The following is a 21,346-nucleotide window of genomic DNA, read 5'->3' on the forward strand; positions in this document are numbered from 1 at the left end:
TCAAATTTATATTCAAAATATATTCTAAGTCCTATTAAGTTTAATATTCAATCAAGATTGAATAAAGTCACTTCTTCGATCAATTTTATAATATTCTTCAAAAGAAAATAAATTCTTGTTTCGATTACATAATAATGAGAGTTTTTCTAAATTTATAAGTACATTTTTAAGTTTATTATCAAGAAAATATTCTTTGTTAGAGATAATCGTTGCTTAAAAGGAAGAAAATTAATTGTGTATATAATCACTTTTCTTAACAACAGAGTGATATTTTTCTGTGTGTGTTCTCCCCTTCGACCCGACCGCGCGGTAGGACCACGCTCATCTCGAGATATCTCGTCGACCTCGAGAAAAGGTACGTTATGCACGATATGATTGAAAGCTCGCTGGTCGCACGCTCTTTGGCATGATCATTGGCTGTCTTCCGGCAAGATCACGCTTATTGTTGGAGAAATCTGCCGCTGGACTCACGCCACCGCACATGGATTCCCCACTTTAAATATCTGCCATAAAAATAGACGCACCTCTATCGCAGTTTCCGTACGTCAGCCCCCTACCTATGCCACTTCGGAGGATACAATTCTACCTCCTTCTATTCCTCCTCTTTCTCCCTGTCGTTCTGAATTCAAGGAGTCTATTCTCGAAACAGTGCGAAACGTTTCGTGCACGTGTGAATGGAAATCGGACCACTGTCTTCAACGAGAACGCGGTCTCGTCGTCGTAGGAAATAATGCCGATTACCATACGTGGTGTCCACAGTTTCGAGAATTGCACTCGATATCCTACGAAGAACTTGGCGAACTTGGCGCGTTAGGAGACTGACGAGTAATTTCCCGTTTCTACCAATGTAGATTAACTTTAATCTCGGTTCAACTTATTCTTCATTTTTTTTTCTAATTCTTAGAACTAGAAAAAGTTGAAGAGTTAGTTGAACCGAAATTAAAATTGAACTACAGAAATAAAAACGGCCATAATAGAGACAGGGCCGGCGAAGTAAATTTTTCACATGTGTGGAATAGTCAACGGGCGAGAGGATCTGATTAGAGCTAAATTTAAATATTTTAATAATAGATTTATATATATATATATATCATCTACTCTCCTATCATCAAATGTAGCCCTTTGCCACATTTTATTGGTCGCCCAAAGGAAGGAAGATTCTGCCATGAGCCAATGGAGCGCGCAGCATTGTTCATTAAAATATCGCCAATAAAAATCCAATAAATTACTTGTTAAAAATTTATATTACATGTAGCTCGACATGTGTGAAAATTCAACACGTGCCAAATTCACATGTGTAGAGTATTTCACCACTCTATACACAGTTCGTCGGCCCTGAACAAAGATACCACATCATAGAGTTTCCTACTAGCATTGATACCGATGTATATATTTTTCTCTTTAAAGTATATTAGCGATATAACCACTATACGATAATACGGAAATCGCAGGACTTCGTTGAAATTGTTCCAAAGCCGGAGCCGTCGAGGATAAATTTATCTCCCAGTTATAGCTGACTTCTGTCAAGCCAAAGTACTGAGGTGGATTTGATGCCAAAAGCAACACTGTTGCCGAATATAATCGATATCGTCTGTTCACTTCCGTCCGATTTGAAGTCAATTTTAAAGTCAAATTCGAAGTCACGACGGTGATTTACCGAGAACGTCTCCCGAGAACGCTGATCGAGTGCGAAACGTCACATACTACCGCTACTTCGCGCGCCGTCGTTTATTCTTAGATGATAAGACATTGCTTCTGCAAAGTGCTGGAATTTTGAGAAATGGATCAAGCGGTATCTCTCGTGAATCAATGAATTCCGTAAGATTGGAGAGTAACAGTCGCGCCCGGACCGGACGACTTCTTGCGGCCATAGAAAATAGACGAGAGACGCGTGGCTTTCCACGTTTCTATGTACGTCATAAATCAAGATGAATGATACGATCCATCGGAATACCACCTCCGACAGATGCATCAATCTTCTCTAACATGTTAGGGGTACCTCGCTCCAGTGGCAGTGACTTTTTGACCGCTGCTGCTCATAAAAGCGACCGAGACTATCGCGTTTTCCAGAACATACATTTGTCTCAGTCTGCTAGAGCGTTTGCACAAATGATTTTTATATACAAATTTCTGCGCGTGAAATATCATTCGTATTACAATTGAACGAAAATTATTCAGTTAATCGTATCTTTCCACATCACAATTTAAAATAAAATTATCTTTCATCTTTGCCGCTTCGCTGTGCGGCTGCATCTTTATTGTTAAATATTTTGATCGATAAATATCGCGGTAATATAATCACAGATCGTCTATGTTTGTCACAATATATCTTTCTGATAGCAAAAAAAATCAATATTCATCATTGATTCGGAAGCTACAACGAAGTCCTGCGACTTACAAGATCCACATCGATCAACCGACCATGCAAGAACATTCTTACGGCTGTTACGCGGAGAGAAACGATTGTAGGAACAATCACATTGCATCTTATTACGACATCTCGGCGCAACTTTACTGCGTAACTGTACAAAGCGCTCCAGGTTTGCTCGAAGGAAACATGATTGAGAAAATTGCTGCGGTGAGACAAAAATAACAATAATGATAATCTGATTTATTAACTGTCTCCCGAAATCGGGACAGCTTTGCGGTAATAGGATCGGTAACAACGGTTGTCTTTTGTCGCTATGATTAATCCGCATAATAGCGTCGCGTCTCGGATCGTTTCCCGCGTAAAATCGTCGCATGAGGGATTTGTGCGAGACTTTGCCAGAAATATAACGAAACGAGAACGCACGCGACGGGCAAATTTGTCGCGAGAGAACGAGCGTGAATTTCTGCGCATAAACGGTGACCCGTCGGAATCGCTTCATTATAACGCCAAGTTGTCGCTTACGTATCGACAACGAGTTTGCAGAAATGTACATATCGAGCGACGTGAGATTGTTCCAGCAATCTCCATTTCTCTCGGATCGCAGCATCCCGGAAAGTCCGACGGCCAAGTTGTAAGGGGATGCACGTTTGTGTCTACTGTGTGTATATGTCTGCATGTATGCGTATTCGTCTACATGTACTTGTTTGCGTACGATGGTCAAGATCGCTCATTGGCGGATGGAAGGCACGGGGTAAGGATATCAAAAAAGAGGGTTGAGACTCGATGACGACAACGACAACGACGACGACTGCTCGCCAAGGAATCCGTGCGGATCGTCTTCGATCACGGTGTCTGAACTATCGATCGTCGCCGGTCCAATCGCTCGCCGCCCACGCGGGTAGCGGCGTTTCGTACTCCCATCCCGGACCGCAGTAACGCCACGCGTGCAGATACATCACCAGATCTGACGGCTTCGGGTCCCTATACTTGACTTTGCACTCGTAACAGTGCGGGTCAACAGTGACCTTGTCGTTGGCGAAAGTGGAATCTGGCGGTTCCGAGCCTGTCTGCGTTCCCACGGTGACTTTGAGGGATTCCTGTTGCGGCTGCTGCTGTTGCTGCTGCTGTTGCTGCGGTTGTTGCTGCTGTTCGTCCTCGACCAAACCCGGGGTGGATGATGGCGAGGAGCCGTTGTCCTTGTCATTGCCGGAGCCCAGCATGCGTTCCTCCAATTCCAGTTTCGGCTTGAACAGGCTCATATCAGAATCGCCGTCCATACCGAGCCAATTCTCGGCGTTATGAATGCTGATGAGATCTCGGACGAGTTCCTCATCGGTCTTGCCAATATTACCGCCCTTTCCCTTATGCGGCCCAAAGACCACGTGATTGTAAAGAGGATCGTTCACCACGGGATAGCCGAGGTACTGCAGGTGGACGCGGATCTGGTGCATGCGTCCGGTCTGTGGCTTGCACAGCACCACCGACGATTTGCCATTGTAGCTGAGACGCTTAAAGCGGGTGACGCAATCTTTGCCTTTCTCGGAGACCTTGCAGACACCGATCTTGTAGGAGACGACTTCGATTGGCTCCGAACAGATCACCTCCTCCTCAGGAAACTCACCCTCCACTCGGCACACGTACTGTTTGTGAACCTGGAATGTGAAGACATACAACATATACGAAACGATTACAGTTGTCGTATTCGTACGCCAATGTAAGCGTCTCCGTCATTTAACGATGGACGAGCGACGCCAGCTGCATCTATATGTTTTTCTTTCTCGCATACCCGAGACGTACGCTTATGCAACCAACCTGTCGATTTCTTATTTGGTGCTCCATCTGCCTTGCCTTCTTCGGCGTTCTACCGAATAGGAGAATGCCGCTGGTCAACCGGTCCAGCCTGTGAATAGTTCTGAGATTCTTCAAATTGTATTCCTTCGCCAGGATGAAAACCACGGTGTTGTGCCGATAACGACCGCATGGATGAACCTGCAAACACAGACACGATCAAATGATTTTATTTTCGCTTCTTCGCGCTTCGCTTACGTCTGATACTTGAAGTGCTAAGAGAAGATATAATCTAAGAATCCAAGAATTGTATAAATACTATGAAAAGGAAAAATCGAGACAATCTATGTAGTTTCGTCCTACTCTGAAAAAAATTTTTATATTTGTAATCAGAGTTGGCAAACGTTATTTTTCAGTTATTTTGTCGTTACTTTTTATAGTAAACAATTTGATGACGATGTTGCAATTTTTTATGACGGTAACGCTAACTAACTGAACACTAAGGTTGTATTAAGGTTAGAAAAGTCACTTTGAAAAGTAACTTGTCACTATTACGCGTTACACTGAAAAAGTATAACGAGTAACGCATAACGTTACGCGTAACGTTACTCGTTATTAAAAAGTAACGCGTTACAAATTAGGAATTATTTTTTTTTCAGTATTTTTTTCAGAGTTAGTTTTTTCAACGAATGACTTTTTCAATTCATTACAAGTAACGATTAAAACTTTTCTAACTTTGATGTTAGCATTACCATCATAAAAAATTCACAATGTCATTACCAAATCGTTATTATATACAAAGTAACGTGTTACTTGCCTCTGTGTTACAACTCTGTTTGTAACTATATTATTTGTATTGTGACTATAATTATACATGTTACTATAATTATGATTATTACTGCTGTTAGTAATAATAACTATATGTGTAATTCTATCAACAAATATGTAGAGTTAGTACCCAAAAGTATAGTTATTATTACCATAAAAATGATAATAATAAATATATGAAAAGTTTATGAAATACGAAAGTAATCCTAGATGCCTCGCAAACTTACACTGAAATTATAGTTAAACTATAATAATTGCAATTATAGTTATTATTATCATAAAAATGTAGTTATCATCATTTTTACGATAATAATAGCTGTAATTACAATTGTATTACAATTTAACTATAATTTCAGTATAAGTTCGCAAGGCATCTAAAATTACTTCTGTATTTCACGCTTTTCATAAAGTGATGTTAAACCAGAATATCTTCAGGAAATGAGATGTGAACGATAAATTTACGGAGCTTACACTACTTAATGAATGTACTCAGTGCCTATCGGCATGTGGCCAATGTAAATTCGATGTAGGCACAGAAACACACGATGTATGTCACATACACACAACACACACACTCATACGTGTACGCATTCACGCAAGAGCGATCGACCCATTTCTCCTGGCAAATTCGGGACAAAAAGCACTCAGGTCTACAAAGGAAGGTCGATTCATCGTTTTGAATCGTTATGGCAGTATGGCACAGGAACGACGAGCTTTATGCATTCCGGCCGACAATGCGGATTTGTAGGTACAACGACCGGCTGGCTGACTAGCTGGTGGATCGTATCGGACTCTTCCTGGCTCGATAAGTCCGCGCGTCTATCAGCACCAAAGTACACGTATGCACAATAATGTACGTCGGCTATCAAACGCCCCCAGCGACTCGGCGAACCGCTACAATAATCCGGGGATCGAAGGCACTTTTCTATTCGCCACCGCTAGGATTTCACACCTTCCGTGTATTCCTCTCTCTCTCTCCGCTATAAAATGAATTTCAAGAATTTCGAGCAAGCGAACGAATTCCGAATTTTTTTATAATTTTATCGTACGCACGAGTTTTCCCGGCGTAAAACTTTGTTATGTAAAATCTAAAAATGTATAACTGAATCTGTTTTCTTCGTCATTGCATTGTTAAATTCATAATATCAAATTATACTCATTTTCGCTACTACTCTTATTCAATACGCCGTTAATTTAATAACTAAAGTAGGAACTAAACAATTTTACTCAAACAAATATATTAAATCGCACTAATTATGTGCACTCAGAAAAAAATGTTTATTTGACTAAATTAATTTCGTTAATATGAATAATTTTTTCTCAGTGTGGAAAATTGGGTTCCAGTCGACTTAATGTGGCGAATGAAGATGTTAATAGATATAAGATAATGGATAGCTTTTAAGATATATCAAAGCTGCTTTGTGAGCACAAGTTTACACATTTGATACATCGTAGCTTAAAAACAATCCATTATTGTTCATGACATCTTTTATTCACCACATTATAAGCCTACATTACATGTGAAAATTAATTCCTTTTTGCCCAAACCCAATTTCCCACATAATTAGTGAGTCGTTTTAACCAGCTTTAACTCAAATTTAGTTTATTATTTACTAAATGCATTCATATATGTGAACGTTGTTTATTTCGAAATTAGCCACAGAGATGGATTGATTTACATTTTGACATACGTAGAAGTTAAAAATAATAAAATATCATATTAACTCGAAGAATTGAGTTATCATTGCTCCTTTGGTAACTAATAATGCATGGTTTTCTAATAAATATAATATTACATGAATGTAAATATATTAATGAATTATTATTATAATATTATATTACTAATATAAATATATTAATCTGAATACAATTATATTAACACAAATACATTAATGTAATTAAAATTTTATAAATTAAATCATAACATAATGCGGTACTGTTAAAGTGATCTAAATGCGATACGAAAAAGTTGAATAATTTTGCTATTGTCACAATTCACGCAGAGCGAAGAGAGAGAAACAAGGAAGCGAAAGCGACACGACAAAGTCGTGGTGCGCCACAATTGCATAACGGTTTTAACGATGTCTGCGCGCGAAAATTAATTCAATTGTCGGGCGGTCGAGATCTCTTCGCGGCAGGGCAAGGATGGAAAAAGGTACTTGAGAAAACGGGGATGGATGCGAAAGCGAACCATTAAATCGTGCATCGCGCTCGTGCTTCGCCGAGTACCTACTTGCGCGTCGGATTATTTTTGCATTAATGCCCGGCTGTTTTGTTGCGCAAGCTCTTGTTAACGATCCCTCTCCGAGGACGCAGCCACCGGTGCATTCGGTGACATTTGAGAGGAAAAGTGGCCGAGCTTAGTTCTCCGAGCTCGTATTTATCACCGAGCAAAGCCTCGCGGCCCGTCGCGTAGGAGAATAAAACTTGCAACCACTGCGGTGGCGCACAACTAACGGTCCCGACAGCGAAAACGAGAAAAGAGAACAGAGGGTAAAAAGATATATAGAGAAAGAAAAAGGGTGCGTTAAAGTCTCATAAGCTGGTCTCGCGAGCCATCTTCTTTTTGGACACTTTGGGACGCTTTATTTTCTCGGCAGGTGTATACGTCGTCGCGCGTTTATTATCGTTTGCGAATTGAAATAACTGAGATGAAAATTGCTGCGAAGTGGAAAACGAAAGGGTGTTAAACTCGTTCCGAGGAAACCACCGTAACCGTTAATTTACGCCAATGAATCACCGATATCATCGGTTTAATGCATCGGACTCGCGGTATTGCATTTTATACTCGCCGAGAAACGCTCCTGTCCTTTACCTATGTATTTTACTATTTTTACAGCGGAGTCCGCAAAGTCCGACATTATCGCGGAGCGGCAATAATAGCGCGCGGAGTAAATTATTCGTGATTTGCGAGCGCCGTAATGCGCACGATTAACATTTTAATAGTGAGTTTTATTCGCGCGGTTGCGGCCGTAGTGCATCGCGACCGCGGGACATTTATGCGAGTCGCCTGCGTGTGCGCGTAAATTCTAAATTCCCTTTTTTTCTACACGGTTTTTTTTTTTTTTTTTTAGTCATAACTGTGTCGTATCCCGAAGTATACCAGGAGAGACCGAGGTCGCCCATAGGTGATGTCGAAACATTGCATTTTAAAAAGGCAAAGCTCGTCAGAGGCCCTTGACATTTGACGCATAACATCTGTAAACCGCGTTGTTTTGTTAGTCACCGTCTGAAAAACGACTCGTTAGCGGTGATTTAGTCGCCTTCCACACGTCGAGAAAGAAAGAAAGAAAGAAAGAGAGAGAGAGAGAGAGAAGGAAATAAAAGAACGTTAACGAAATCAGAAGGTCGACATTGAAGGAGCGGAAGTTTGCGCACCCCGGTTGAGACACGCTAGAATTTAATTTATGGGGTACACTCAAGTATGTATATTTAGACAAAGCGATAGAAAATTTCATTAGTGAGAATGCAAAAGAATAGAGTCTGGAAATTCTAAATTTTAACAGCGATGGGACTTTAACCCCGTGAAAACATGCTCTAGGAATAATTTTCAATAAAGCTCTGCGGTTGTATACATTATATTTGTAAAGGCAGCTTTTGGAATTTTTCAGATGGGCTGAAACGCGAACGGACTTCGAGTGTCAAGCGATTTGGTTGCGTGGAAAGTGTCGAGGAACATGCAAAAGAGTACTTGTGTATATGCGTATATGTGTATATATATGCGTATGTGATGTTTTCGTGGCTTGGACAATACGACAAACAATTTTTTGGCAGTACAGTTCTGGCAGTACACCACTTACAGGGATGGAGGCGGGCTTGTTGACCACGACGACGTCCTCGTCCATGTGTATCACCGTGATCGGCTCCGAGGTGACAGGCACCTCGTGTCTGCAACACACCAATCGCAACCAGCTTAACGTGGCTTTGTTCCGTTTGCGCTTACACATCTCGCACACGCGTACGTAGTGCATGTATGTAGACGTACACGTAACACACAAACGCACGCACGCGCACACGCACACGCACAAAACACATACACATACACACACACACACACATTCGTACGTACACGCGATAGACGGTATCGAAATGTCAAGTAGTTTTCGCACAAATAGACAGTACCAAAGCATGGACCGCATTCGTATCCAAGTAGCCCATATATATCTATAAATGCATTGAGAGAAATATTTTGGTACATATAACCATTTATCTTGTTGATATGTGACTAACAAAACTTTCTTTTTCATTAAAAAATTGTGTTCTAATTAAAATTTGATTATTGTAATCAAATTTTGATTAGAACACCAAATTTGATTAGAATAATAAAAATTGTATTGTTCTAATCAAAATTTGATTATTCTAATCAAATTTTCATTAGAATAACACAATTTTTAAGTGAAAAAATAAGAAGTTTTTGTTAGTCACATATCAACAAAGTAAATATACATACCAAACATTTTTCTGTGTGGTGAACAAAAATGAGAGAGAAGGAGTGAAGACGACCAATTTCCCTCTCTTTCTAACAACATTACATCGACATCACTAAACGCTCAGTGATTAAGAAAGGAATTAATATGTTTATTTATTATAATATTATAATATTTATTATAATATAATATCATAATGTAGAATAACTTATCTATTATAGATAATTTTTAATATTATATTTCTTACTTGTTATTGATTATTATTTCTCTAAGGCCATGTGAGTGACATACTATAAGATTACGCTCACATCGCTCACATTCTCACAATCTTAGAGAAGTAATAAACAGTAATAAGTAAGTAAGAAATATAATATTAAAGATTATTTATAATAAATAAAAGTTTTTATTCTACATTATAAATATTATAATAAATAAACATATTCCTTTCTCGCTCACTGAGCATTCAGTGAGTGGTACTAAATGCCCCCAATATCTTTGGACAATATACCCGTGGGAAGTACTGTCAACCGCTTCAGATTGTTAACCGGTAATCAAGTTTGATATTGTAGATAATTACCATGATATCGAGGAGAAACGGTGATCGCCAATTAGTAATCGCAAGCGACCGGTTTATCGCGATTCATTGTTGGCAATCGGCAGTCAACGCCACGCCCGCACGCATGCTACGCTTTTTCGCGATTCTATTCACGTGCGAATTGATTGCATACATCGTCCGACCGCAAGAGGCGGAAAAATCATGCCGTCGTGCCGACTGCATTCCTACGCATACATGCGCGCAAAAATACTCGCGCGAGGAGCCAACAGGTCGAGAACAGCGTCGCGAAAACTGCGCTTTTATCTAACGTTAAGGTAAACGTATGAAGGGCGTTCCGCGAAGCTAGATGAAGAAACAGAACGAAGGCGGGAGTGAGGAAAAAACGAAAAAAAAAAAGAAATAAATATAGCAGGTGGATGCACGTGCATGCGGCGGCTCCAATTATGAGTTCCATCTACCTAATGCATTTCCACTCCGCAAAACTACGGTCGCACCCACTACGTGTCCTATGCACGTGCGTTCTCTCTACGCGAACAATAAGGAAATCTCGACAAAGAGAAAAAACAAATACGATGGCGAGGGGGAGAGAGAGAGAGAGAAAGGGAAGAAGGAAGAGAGAGAAAAGGAGAGCTTTCGGCGCATCGAGATTGGATTTGCAAAATCTTTTCCCGTCTTTGCAAAGTGCCTCGTTCACGATAAATGGCGTTTGTGATGAAGGCCGGATAGCTGCGAATATCGGATAAAACACGTGACAAACAGAATTCAATTCGGCGAGCAAGACGTTCGTAAACTTTATAAATTGCGACACCACCTGCACCGCGGTGAAAATCCCGGAGGGCCGACGCGCACCTCTCGAAAACTCTCGAAATCGCGAATCGATGTGTCGTTAGGTCCATTCTCACGCGAATCGCATCAGAATAGATCCGGCGAAATTGTGTAGACGTAGTGACGTTCTAAGATCACGGAAGATGTTATTAAATTATCAAAGTAGATCGAAGGCGAATTTATATAATGGCATTTCACAACTGAGCGGAAAAGTTCATTCCTCGGAAACATGAAATTGTACTTCTTCAGCGATTATTAATCTAATCATCCAGAGTTTAAATAATGGAACGCGATTACTCTTTAACTTCTCGTTATATCTCTTGTCATTATTGCGTGCATTACATTTACAAAAAAAACCACGTGTGTTAGTCACGCACTATACTAATCTTTTAGCATTGCTCTATCGGTTACGCACAAATATCTATTGTTCCATTTTCCTTTTCAAGCGCACACGGAAAGAACGGTTTTTCTGAAGTATTTAAAAATTCTTATAGCTAAATAATTCAGCTGAATAATTCAGCTAAATAATTCAGAAAATAATTTGATCGGAGTATCAAAGTTATGTAGGGTGCTTAAGTTGATTGCTACAATGTTAAAAATTTTTTACAGCATTTCTCATGCTCGCATTTCCTACACTGTTACACTGTTAAATCTATAGTGTAACTATAAATGGATTGATTTACATTTTAACACACATGGAGATTAAAAATAACAAAATGTTATTTAAGTCAAAAGATTGGGTTATCATTGTTTCTTTGATATCTACATTGTTAAATCTAGTGTCAAATTTAACCTAATTTAAGTTGCCACTACTTCTACCTAATATAATTTAATATAAAATAATGATATGTATATTGAGAGTAGGCTGTAGGAGTAGTGAAGATTTAAATTATAGGTTAAATTTGATATTAAATTTAACAGTGTAGATGTCAAAGGAACAATGGTAACTCAATCCCATGACTTAAACAACAATTTTTATTTTTAACCTCCATATGTGTTAAAATGTAAATCAATTCATATCTGTAATTAATTTTAAAATAAACATCGTTCACATTAACGTACGTATTCAGTAAATAATAAAATAAATTTGAGCGAAATTTAATACATTTTCTTGAGTTAAATTGTTTAACTCCATTGTTTCAGTCAAATGAACGATATATTAGGAGGGAACAATAGCGATTTATAGAAACGATTAAAAGTAACTCAGATTGAGTAGAACTTGACATTATAAATTTAACAGTGTGCATAATTATTTTATTTGTTCAACAAAATTACTTTCATCTATTTGTATCTAGCTAAATTTTTAGATACTTCTTTTAGGTACAGCAAAATCGTTCTTTCCGTGCAAGGTAGAAATCATTGAAAACTATCACGATATATACACATGTATACTTATCCTGAGGCACATAATCGAATGCCTCTTACAGTTTCATTCGACATATTCTTCCGTGTCCTCGGGTTTTCTTAAGGGAAAATAATTCATGTTTCGCGCAGGAGAGAGCCGAAATACATATACTATGTATACCGAAACCGAGAATAAGTAACTTCTATCTTCCAATTGGCTGACACGATATTATGCAACCTCACAACGAAATGCAATAAATCGCTTCCGTCTCGTAAATCACATTTCCGCTCTAACATTTCGGGTTCGCCACTCTCAAAGTATCTTCGTTGTGCATACATACACAACGCGCGCGCGTCATAGAATCTTCAAAGTTCACGACGGAATTTCGAAGCGTGTCACATGAAGGGAACATTACATCATATATATTCCGTTCCGTCGAGATGGCGTCGGATAACACACGATGCGCTCGCGAAGTGTAACGATTCTCTTATCCTATCTTTAGTAACACTAGCAACTATTTCAGGTGCTCTGCCACTTTCAGATTCTACTCTGTCGCTCGTTTTCCATTAATTTTAACAAACTCGAATTTCCTTTATTTGTCAAACTGAATACCTAACCAAAATAACAATGTGTAGTATTACGAAAAGTAGAATCAACATAACAGTTAATGTAATGTAGAATACATAAACATTCGTCTTTTGTATCTCGCACTAAATTATTTGATACAAATCACATAGACCACCGTCTTTTTTTTTATTTGAAATTCTATCATTTTTCTAAAAGCCTTCTCGAGTTAACTATACTATATATCTATTAAAATGTCGCGTGCCACAGTTTTTCACCTATCCGTCTCGCCGTCGTTCTTCGCGTGACATTCGAAAGGTGCGACGACGTAACAATCGGTTTGCGTGCCGCTCATCGGTAGAGAACGGCGACGTCCTGAGTGTACCTTCCAAATTTAACGCAGGTCACATGCCGCAGTGACACACACACGTCTCCGCGCGACCGCAAGTTATACGCGAGCTGAGAACACCACTGGTACAGATAGCACCGAACGGCGATGCAAAAGCGCGGCGATAAATTATTGCAGGTCCAAAGAGCGCAAGGGATTATTTGTTGTTTCGTTAGTCGACAAGGGAGACAGCGGTGACGCGAAACGGTCTACCGAATTTATTTTCGGTCGGCCGTAGTAAACAAAATTGCGAAAACGCTTGCGGTTTAATCCGCAGATCCAAGAATGATCGATGATGGATAGTGATTTAGGTCTTTTTGACATCGACGCATTTTTCTGCGTTAAATAATTCTCTAATGGCAAAGTTGTGAGGTCGAATGTGACCCACGGCTTCATCAATTAAAAAATTGATTGTTTTAAATAGTTAGATATCAAAAGGGTATAATTACTCCAGTTCTGTTCATGCATTTCAAGACTAAAAAAGATTCCGGCACGCGGTTTGCAGAATTGAATACATATATAAATTCACTCTAAACTTAATCATATCGTTATTTTATACTAAAACAATAGTTATATTTGACACGATATAGTGTCAAATTTAACTATCATTTTGGTAAAAAATAATGATATATTTAGTAGGAGTAGTGGCGACTCACGTTAGGTTAAATTTGACACTATAGATTTAACAGTGTATTTCTCTCAATTGATTTACCAAAAGAGCTCTTGAGTTAAATAACATTTTGTTATTTTTAATTTCCACGTATGTCAAAATGTAAGTCAATTCCTTTCTGTGATTAGTTTCAGAGTTCGTATTAATATGTGCACTTAGTACATAATAAATTAAATTTAAAATCAAATTAATACAATTTTTTGAATTGTTACACAATAGTTGTAATTAAATTAACGAGTGGCAGCCTGAGAAATAATTGAAAATAACTCAAATTGGGTACAATTTAACATAATAAATTTAATGTACTGCAAATATTTAAAATCAGTTAATAACTTGATTATACTTTTTCCATTTACAAATAAAACAGAGGTTGAAGTTTTATGTGTTATTATTTAGTTTTTTATCCATTTTGTATACTAATTAGAGGAAAAAGAATAGATCCAGATTCAACCCCAATTTTCTGAAAATCCATTTTGCCATTAGAAAATTAATTTACACACGCGATCGATCGCGACTGAAAAGTTGCGAACAAAAAGATCGCATGCACTGAATCGATCTCGTTACACATAGAATCATTAGACGAGGTTTTGAACAATTAACCAGAATGCATGTGGCACACGATGCGTTATCGCACGCGTGTTGCCTTTCCCACCGCTTCGTCACGGACGAGAGATATAGACGCGTTAATTGTACCGTCGGGTCACGCGGGAAAGCCTGCTGGATGATTATTACAGCGCTTACGCTCTCATGCGTTTTCGTCGGGCATTTTCCATGGCTGCAACACGCCCGGTTGCGAATAAATCGTAAACTCGACGAAATCGAGGGAGCGTACAGAAAATTATTTGGTAATGAATGAATTTTGGGAAATTTCGGTACTCCGCGCACGGTTGTGTAGATAGTTCTATATATGAATCGAATAATATTGACTCTGTTCGCGCGCATGGCCGACGTTGATGCACGGGCGTCCGATATTTTCTGCTTAAAACGAATGTTTATTTTGCCGATTTTTAATTTTATGCGAATCATATGCAACGTCGGTTTACTTAAATACATATTTCAAACGTGTCAGATAGCTCCATTACGTTTTATTTTTCCCCACAATGTAAAATAGTGTATAGAAATTTACATTATTGTAAATAGAAATGCATATACAATATTATAGAACTATATGCGGTATGTAATGTACATATATTTTTTTTATATATATAAATATTTCTGTTTATAGTCCTAATATTATGACCGAATAATATTGACTTTACTTTCGCAATCACATATTGATACATTTTGCTATGCAATTTATTTGCGTAAGTCTATTTCATAATGCGGAAGGATACAAAATTTTTTAGTTACACTAAGAGAAAAACTTCATTTGACTAAATTAATTTATTTGTTTTTATTTCTTTCGTTACAGAATGTATAATGTATTTAAAAACTTTTTTCTCAGTGTATTTAGTTTCGATTTTGCGCATCCACATTCTTGTCAAAAAAAATTTGTGATAGAGCTCGTGCATGCAATCTGCACACACAGGGGTGTGGCAAACTGGAAAGCTTACGACATTAAAATTTCAGGACGCATAATTTCAGTGTAACAGCATCAATGATACATAACATTGTGCGAGAGAATGCTACGCGTCATGTTACGTGATCGTGATACGCAGTCACCGTGGACCTTCCGTGCATTCTAATTAATACATATATAATTCACGTAATTAATATATGAATGTAATCGTGTTCCACTGTTGACCCTGTCGCGACCGATCATAAGGACAAACAGCGAAGGGAAGCAACATCTGGCCTGTAATTGTATCACTCTATGTTTCGGAACGGAGCCGCTTCTCTCCGAGGAGATTTCGCCGACTAAATTTATGGTAACTATATTCTAACGAAATCAGCACGAGTCACCGTGGGAATTCACCGACGATCAACTTTTACGTAACGAGTCATCGTTGGTCGCGTCGCCAGATTACCCTTCGATAAAACATCGGTCGGACTAATCTGTCGATTTTTGCTACAAACTCGATTTCCATCTTGTAATACAAAGAATTTTAAAAAAGCTACAAAAGAAATATCTATTCAATGCTAATGCCAGACAGTTGTATATTAATTTCCAAACAATTACATATTAATTATCCCACTTTCATTACAATTTTAATGTCTCTATCATAAAATTGCTTCTCAGTTGTCATTTCAGTTGTGTATGTGTATATAACAATGTATTCAATAAAATCGCAACCTTTTATCGAGAATCGATGTAACTGGTACATACTTCTATCTTCAATTGTGTCGAGCCAGTAATAGCTTCATACATGAAACATCGATTCGGTCCAATACGCTTTAATGTGTCAAAGCGATCTCTGCTTATCGTAGAAACCGCAGCTAGCGACTATTCGAAATCAACCACACGAACTATCAAGTCCTATCAAGATGAATGCTCATGTAATGAATAACGTGATTATCGAGAAACAGATTGGCCAACTAGATGAACTAATGTCGGTTATAGTTAATTGTCTAGTCGGCGACATTGACTTCCTGCAAGATCTTCCAACCAGCTATTCAGATCCATTGTGTTCAGTTCTATTATCTCGGTTAATATTAATGCTTCATATTACAATTCAACTATCCGAAACTATAACCATTATCTGTACCCAATAATCGATTCGACCAGAAATATTTTATTCAAAAAACGTGAGTATAATACTTCAATTACTATTATACACGAAAAGAAAAATAGTTTTAGTGAAGTATCTAAAAAAAGTTAGATATATAAATCTAAAAATAATATTTTATTGGACCATCAAAATAATTTCGCTTAAGCTGGTTGCTGAAATACTAAAACTTTTTGCAGCGTTGCTCATTATGCTTGAATTTCCTACATAATTATTTTGGTGGTCTAACAAAATTATTTTTAGATTAGTATCTATCTAAATTTTCAGATATTTCAGCAAAATCGTTCTTTCAAAATCGTCCTGGATATAGATATATTAAAAATAAATCTATTAAAGAGAGAGTTGAACAACATTACCTGTTTGCACATGGTTGGACATAATTATTGTAACGACAGCTTTTATTTGACAATTGTTAATACTTTATTTTTTGTATTTTGTTAAATTTTAGCGCATATTCCGCATAGAATTTTTCTCTCACTCGCTCTCTTATTGAATATTTACTTGCTGCTCAAATTTCGAGGGTGCAATTAATCTTTATTTTTCGTTGTTATTAAACTTGATATATATATTGATACAATTTTATTTTATCGCACGATCTACGGCTCCTCTTTATTTCCACAATTCCTACAATTCCCGATTATCCGCGGAATCGTTCGATTATCTCTTGAGAAATGATTTTTCCCAGGACTCATTAGCTACTTTCTGAAGTAGCATCGCGCGATTTCGCTTCGTTAGGCCCAAACAGACAGGTCGATTCCGAGCAGCGGTTAAATTTCCCAAAGGCACAAAGGACCGCGCGGACATAAAACGATTATCGAGCGATATCAGACCGCAAGATAGACTTCGCCCGGCAAAGTTCAGCGGCAAGCAGGTAGATCGTTAATTCCGCCGGATTGCAGGCGAATCCCGGGGTCTTGTCACGACGGAATGCGCTCTCGAGACACACCCCGGGAACACTTGGAATTTAGACACGAGCTCGACCCGAGTCCGACATGAGCGGCCTCACTACGTAAGGAACAAGGCCGATTGACATAAAGGACCGTAGGGGAACGTGGCAGAGTTAATTGCAGTTAGAAATTGTTAAGTTCCGAGAGTTAGGCTACTTGACCTAGATCGTTCTCGAAAAACATTATAATATCGCGTTAAACATTGATTTAAACTTCGTGTAATAGTCGTTAATCTGTTTCTCTATTAGCATTGTTAGCAATAACAATAACAATAACAATAACCTAAATATATTTGATTGTATTTTACGCGTAAATTGATAAGATTTATCCTATTGTCATAGAATTTGATGGCATAATATTCATAAAGAAAAAATCCTATTTTCAAGATCCCTATTCAAAACGGATCTTGATACCTATAAACTATTAGTAAGGCAGATCCAGAAATTAGTCAAGGGGAGGGACATTGACGCGCCGTAAGTAAAATTTTTTTAAAGTCAAACATGACAAGATAGAATATTAAATTATTATTTAAATTATTACATTGAAAAAATATTATTAAAATGTACAAAATTAATACAAAAGAAGAATAACATAATAGAATCTATGTTTTTATATTTAAGAGTTTCTTAAATTAAACTATATTTTTGAAATATAAAAATTGTAATTAAGCATTTCAAAAATATTAAAAATATATGTAACACTTTGTGCTATAAATATTTTTAAAAAGGAGACTTCAGGAGTGGTCATGGTTCCCCCCGTAAATTCGCCAGTATACATGTGATGATTTTCCAGTCCTTTACAACACGATGAATTCCGAGTCAAATTTTATTATTTTACTATTTTAACAAATATACAAAAACTATTGAGTAATTCTTATGTGTACTTTAACAACTTTGTAAAGTACCTATTAAAGTTGTATATTTAAAAAATTATATATAAATGTTATGACAAATTCTATTTGATGCTCCTAATTTTTCAAAGAAAAAAATGAGCAAGACACAAACGACTAAATCGTGTGTACTAAGGGTAAATAATATTCGCATATAAATTTACAAATACAGTTTTTAGTTCTATAAACTGCGATTCGATTTATTAGACTTGAGACAATTATAAAATGAAGCTAGAAATAACCTCATAAATTATATTAATCGTTCATTTAACTCTCCGTCTGTAATCTGGATTTCTTTTTGGTATAAATGAAATTTCACCCTTAAATTTTAATTTCTGTTAAATAGAAGTTTTAACATTTAAATTATTTCAAAAACTATTTGGTAATGTAATATAATAGAGGTATTAAAAAGTAACCCTATATTTTTTCACATTTTTTGAAAGCATAGAACAACAAAAAACTTAAGGACTATTTTTTATTCTTGCAAACAAGATTGTATTAGAACTCTCGCCAAATATCATATATTTATCTCACTTTCCAAAAGTGTACTAATTCAGGTGCAAAAACAGACCTTTTATCTGGACAAAAAGTACCAGACGGAAAGAGTAAAAATATAGTTGCAGACAGAGAGTTAATAATGATGCTAATAAGTATTTTAAAAGATTCCACTTATATAATAATAACATTAAATTGCAACTCTAAAGATTCCACTTATGATAAATAACATTGTAATCATTTCTAATTACTTAAAATATCCAAAATGTCAGACGGTATTTTTATTCAATGCTTCAAATATTCAATAAACCGATATCCACCGATTGTTCAACGTCACCAAACGAAAGTGCTTTTGACATATCGTTGGAAAAACGTAGAGACGGCACAAATATAAAAGCGCAAACAGATTACATCAACCCGGTCGGTCAACATCACGGATTCCTTCGCGACGTGGCGGCAGCGTTGAATTAGAATTTCATGAGAATTCTCAATTAGTTTGAGCGTGCATAGGTAGCTTGTCGCGCACTCCTAGGCACACAGATCGTAAGACGAGCCGGTGACTTCCTCCGGTAATAGATGGCGACTCCTAGCCAATTTCAAATTACGTCGTGACCGCTAAATCTACCGAGAGATTAATCCATCGTAAATTATACGTTAACTGAGAACGCGATTAGCCACCGTGAGAAAAAAAAGCACTTCGCGGTCGTTCCACGAAGGAAGGCGGTAATCTTCTCTCTCCACTTAATCTTTAAAAAAGAACGTCTTATCGCGTTTTCTCACGATCCTCGCGAGAATTGGTATATAATGAGATACGCCTCGCGATCGCGATATAATTGATAGATCGCTACGAGAGTAGAATTCAGGTATTTCTTTTTATTGCATTTGCAGAAATACGCCTCCCCTGATTGCATTCTGCAGGTAAGCAGTTTATCTGTTCTACCATCGCGTAAAATTATTCAATTTTCGCGCGAATTAGCCGGAAGGGAGCGGGTGCTTTTAGCGAAACCAAAGGCTTATGAGAGTAGGTAGTGCGGTAAAGATCGCGGGTGATGCACAGGAGCGATAGAGAAGCGTGTCGCGGGTCGAGGGCGCGACTGGAGGTCCGGCGACAGGTTGATTTATTAGCATGGACCGGGTGCACGATGGTATCGGGACGGAGGTTGGAGGTCGGGCACCTCCTTCTGCGTTTCACCCTCGTGTCCGCAACACGTAAGCAGAGTGCCCGCAGGTGTCCTGCCTTATCGTTCGCTGATCTCGCATGGATTTCCATGCTTTGAGCCCAGGGGTGCGCGATGCTCGACATTTTCCTCGAGTCATCTGTTAATTCTGGTTTATACACTGAGAAAACTGAGAAAAATGTCTGATTGGATTATTCGGAATTCTGGTTGAAAAATGCAATCTGAATAGAAAAATTTGAATTTTTTAATGGAATCTACTATTCCAGTTGAGATAACTGGAATTCTGATTTATATAATTAGAATCTTCTGATTCGTCCAACCAGACATTTTTTTCAGAGTATCCATTCGACCAGCGTGAATAAAATTCGAATAAGATCCCCGCCTTCTTCTTTCATCGCATTGTATTATTACACTGTATTATTACGTACACTGAAAAGGAATTTATTAAATTTTAATAAGTATTTGTTCAAGTAGTACTAATATAAATATTTGCTTATAGTACATAAATATTTATTCAATAAAAAAATGAAACATCGAATTAATGGTTCTTATATCAAATAAATATATGTTTACATTTAGTAAATATTTAGGATAACTGTACCTATTGGTGTGCCTTTAAACCAACTTGCTCATTACTGAATTAATTATTAAGTATCGTAGTTTTAATTTTGTTTGTTTAAAATCAATATCGGTTTTTCAATTATAATTCTTTTTCTTATAATATTTTTTTAATTTAGAAATGTTAATGTTTTAAAATGTTTTCGATAAAAATAAAAAAAAATGTTTTGTCCTAATGTTTTGTTCAACAAAGGGCGATGGATCCCTATTAATGTACCCCCAATTTATGTGTCTATCCACATTTGAATTATTTTAACATACAATTATTAAAAAAAGATAATCGATGTAAGCTATTAATTGTTTAAGTTACTAGTGCTTAAATCATTATTTTAATTATACTTACAATTTCAATGTACACTCATAACACAATGTTCTCAGCTCCAATACGGAGCACACTAACAGGGACAAGCTTAAAATCTTGCGGTATTACTGGATTCACATAAATTCTAAATTGTGATATGTATCTTTCGAAAAATGTTTACTATACTTTAATAGTTAAAAATAAAATATTATCTTTAATAACATATACATTAATAATTTGATTTAATAAAAAAGATATCTTTTCTTATTTGATTCTTCTGGTTTTCTTTATGGTTAATTTAAATATAAAGGCATAATAATAGCGACAAACGAAGTAATGGACAGTTACTACTGTTCAAACATAACCCTAATTAATACTATTCAAATATATTTATTAACATTTAGTACATTTTTCTCAATACTGCGTTATGTTGCTTTAACATATTTCGATTGCGCACCCCTGCTTCTCTAGCTCCTTGCACCGCCACGGC

The 21,346-nt window shown here is 37.2% G+C and overlaps 1 protein-coding gene and 1 long non-coding RNA gene across 2 annotated transcripts; one reads left to right on the forward strand and one right to left on the reverse strand.

Moving 5' to 3' along the window:
- Nucleotides 1–2,799: 2,799 nt before the first annotated feature.
- Nucleotides 2,800–8,966, reverse strand: LOC108730183 (RNA pseudouridylate synthase domain-containing protein 2). The gene is made up of 3 exons (XM_018459734.1): nt 8,788–8,966; nt 4,184–4,360; nt 2,800–4,023 (listed from the first exon to the last, which is right to left on the reverse strand). The coding sequence occupies exons 1-3, from the start codon at nt 8,956–8,958 to the stop codon at nt 3,229–3,231; spliced, it is 1,143 nt and encodes a 380-aa protein (XP_018315236.1). The 5' UTR covers nt 8,959–8,966; the 3' UTR covers nt 2,800–3,228.
- A 4,854-nt stretch (nt 8,967–13,820) lies between these two features.
- On the forward strand, nt 13,821–20,122 carry LOC108730184 (uncharacterized). The gene is made up of 3 exons (XR_001936967.1): nt 13,821–13,897; nt 19,785–19,787; nt 20,112–20,122. It is a non-coding gene; the product is annotated as an uncharacterized lncRNA (long non-coding RNA).
- Nucleotides 20,123–21,346: the final 1,224 nt, after the last annotated feature.

Source organism: Mycetomoellerius zeteki, unplaced genomic scaffold (genome assembly GCF_001594055.1).
Source record: "Mycetomoellerius zeteki isolate Tzet28-1 unplaced genomic scaffold, Tzet1.0 scaffold85, whole genome shotgun sequence".
Classification (NCBI taxonomy): domain Eukaryota; kingdom Metazoa; phylum Arthropoda; class Insecta; order Hymenoptera; family Formicidae; genus Mycetomoellerius; species Mycetomoellerius zeteki.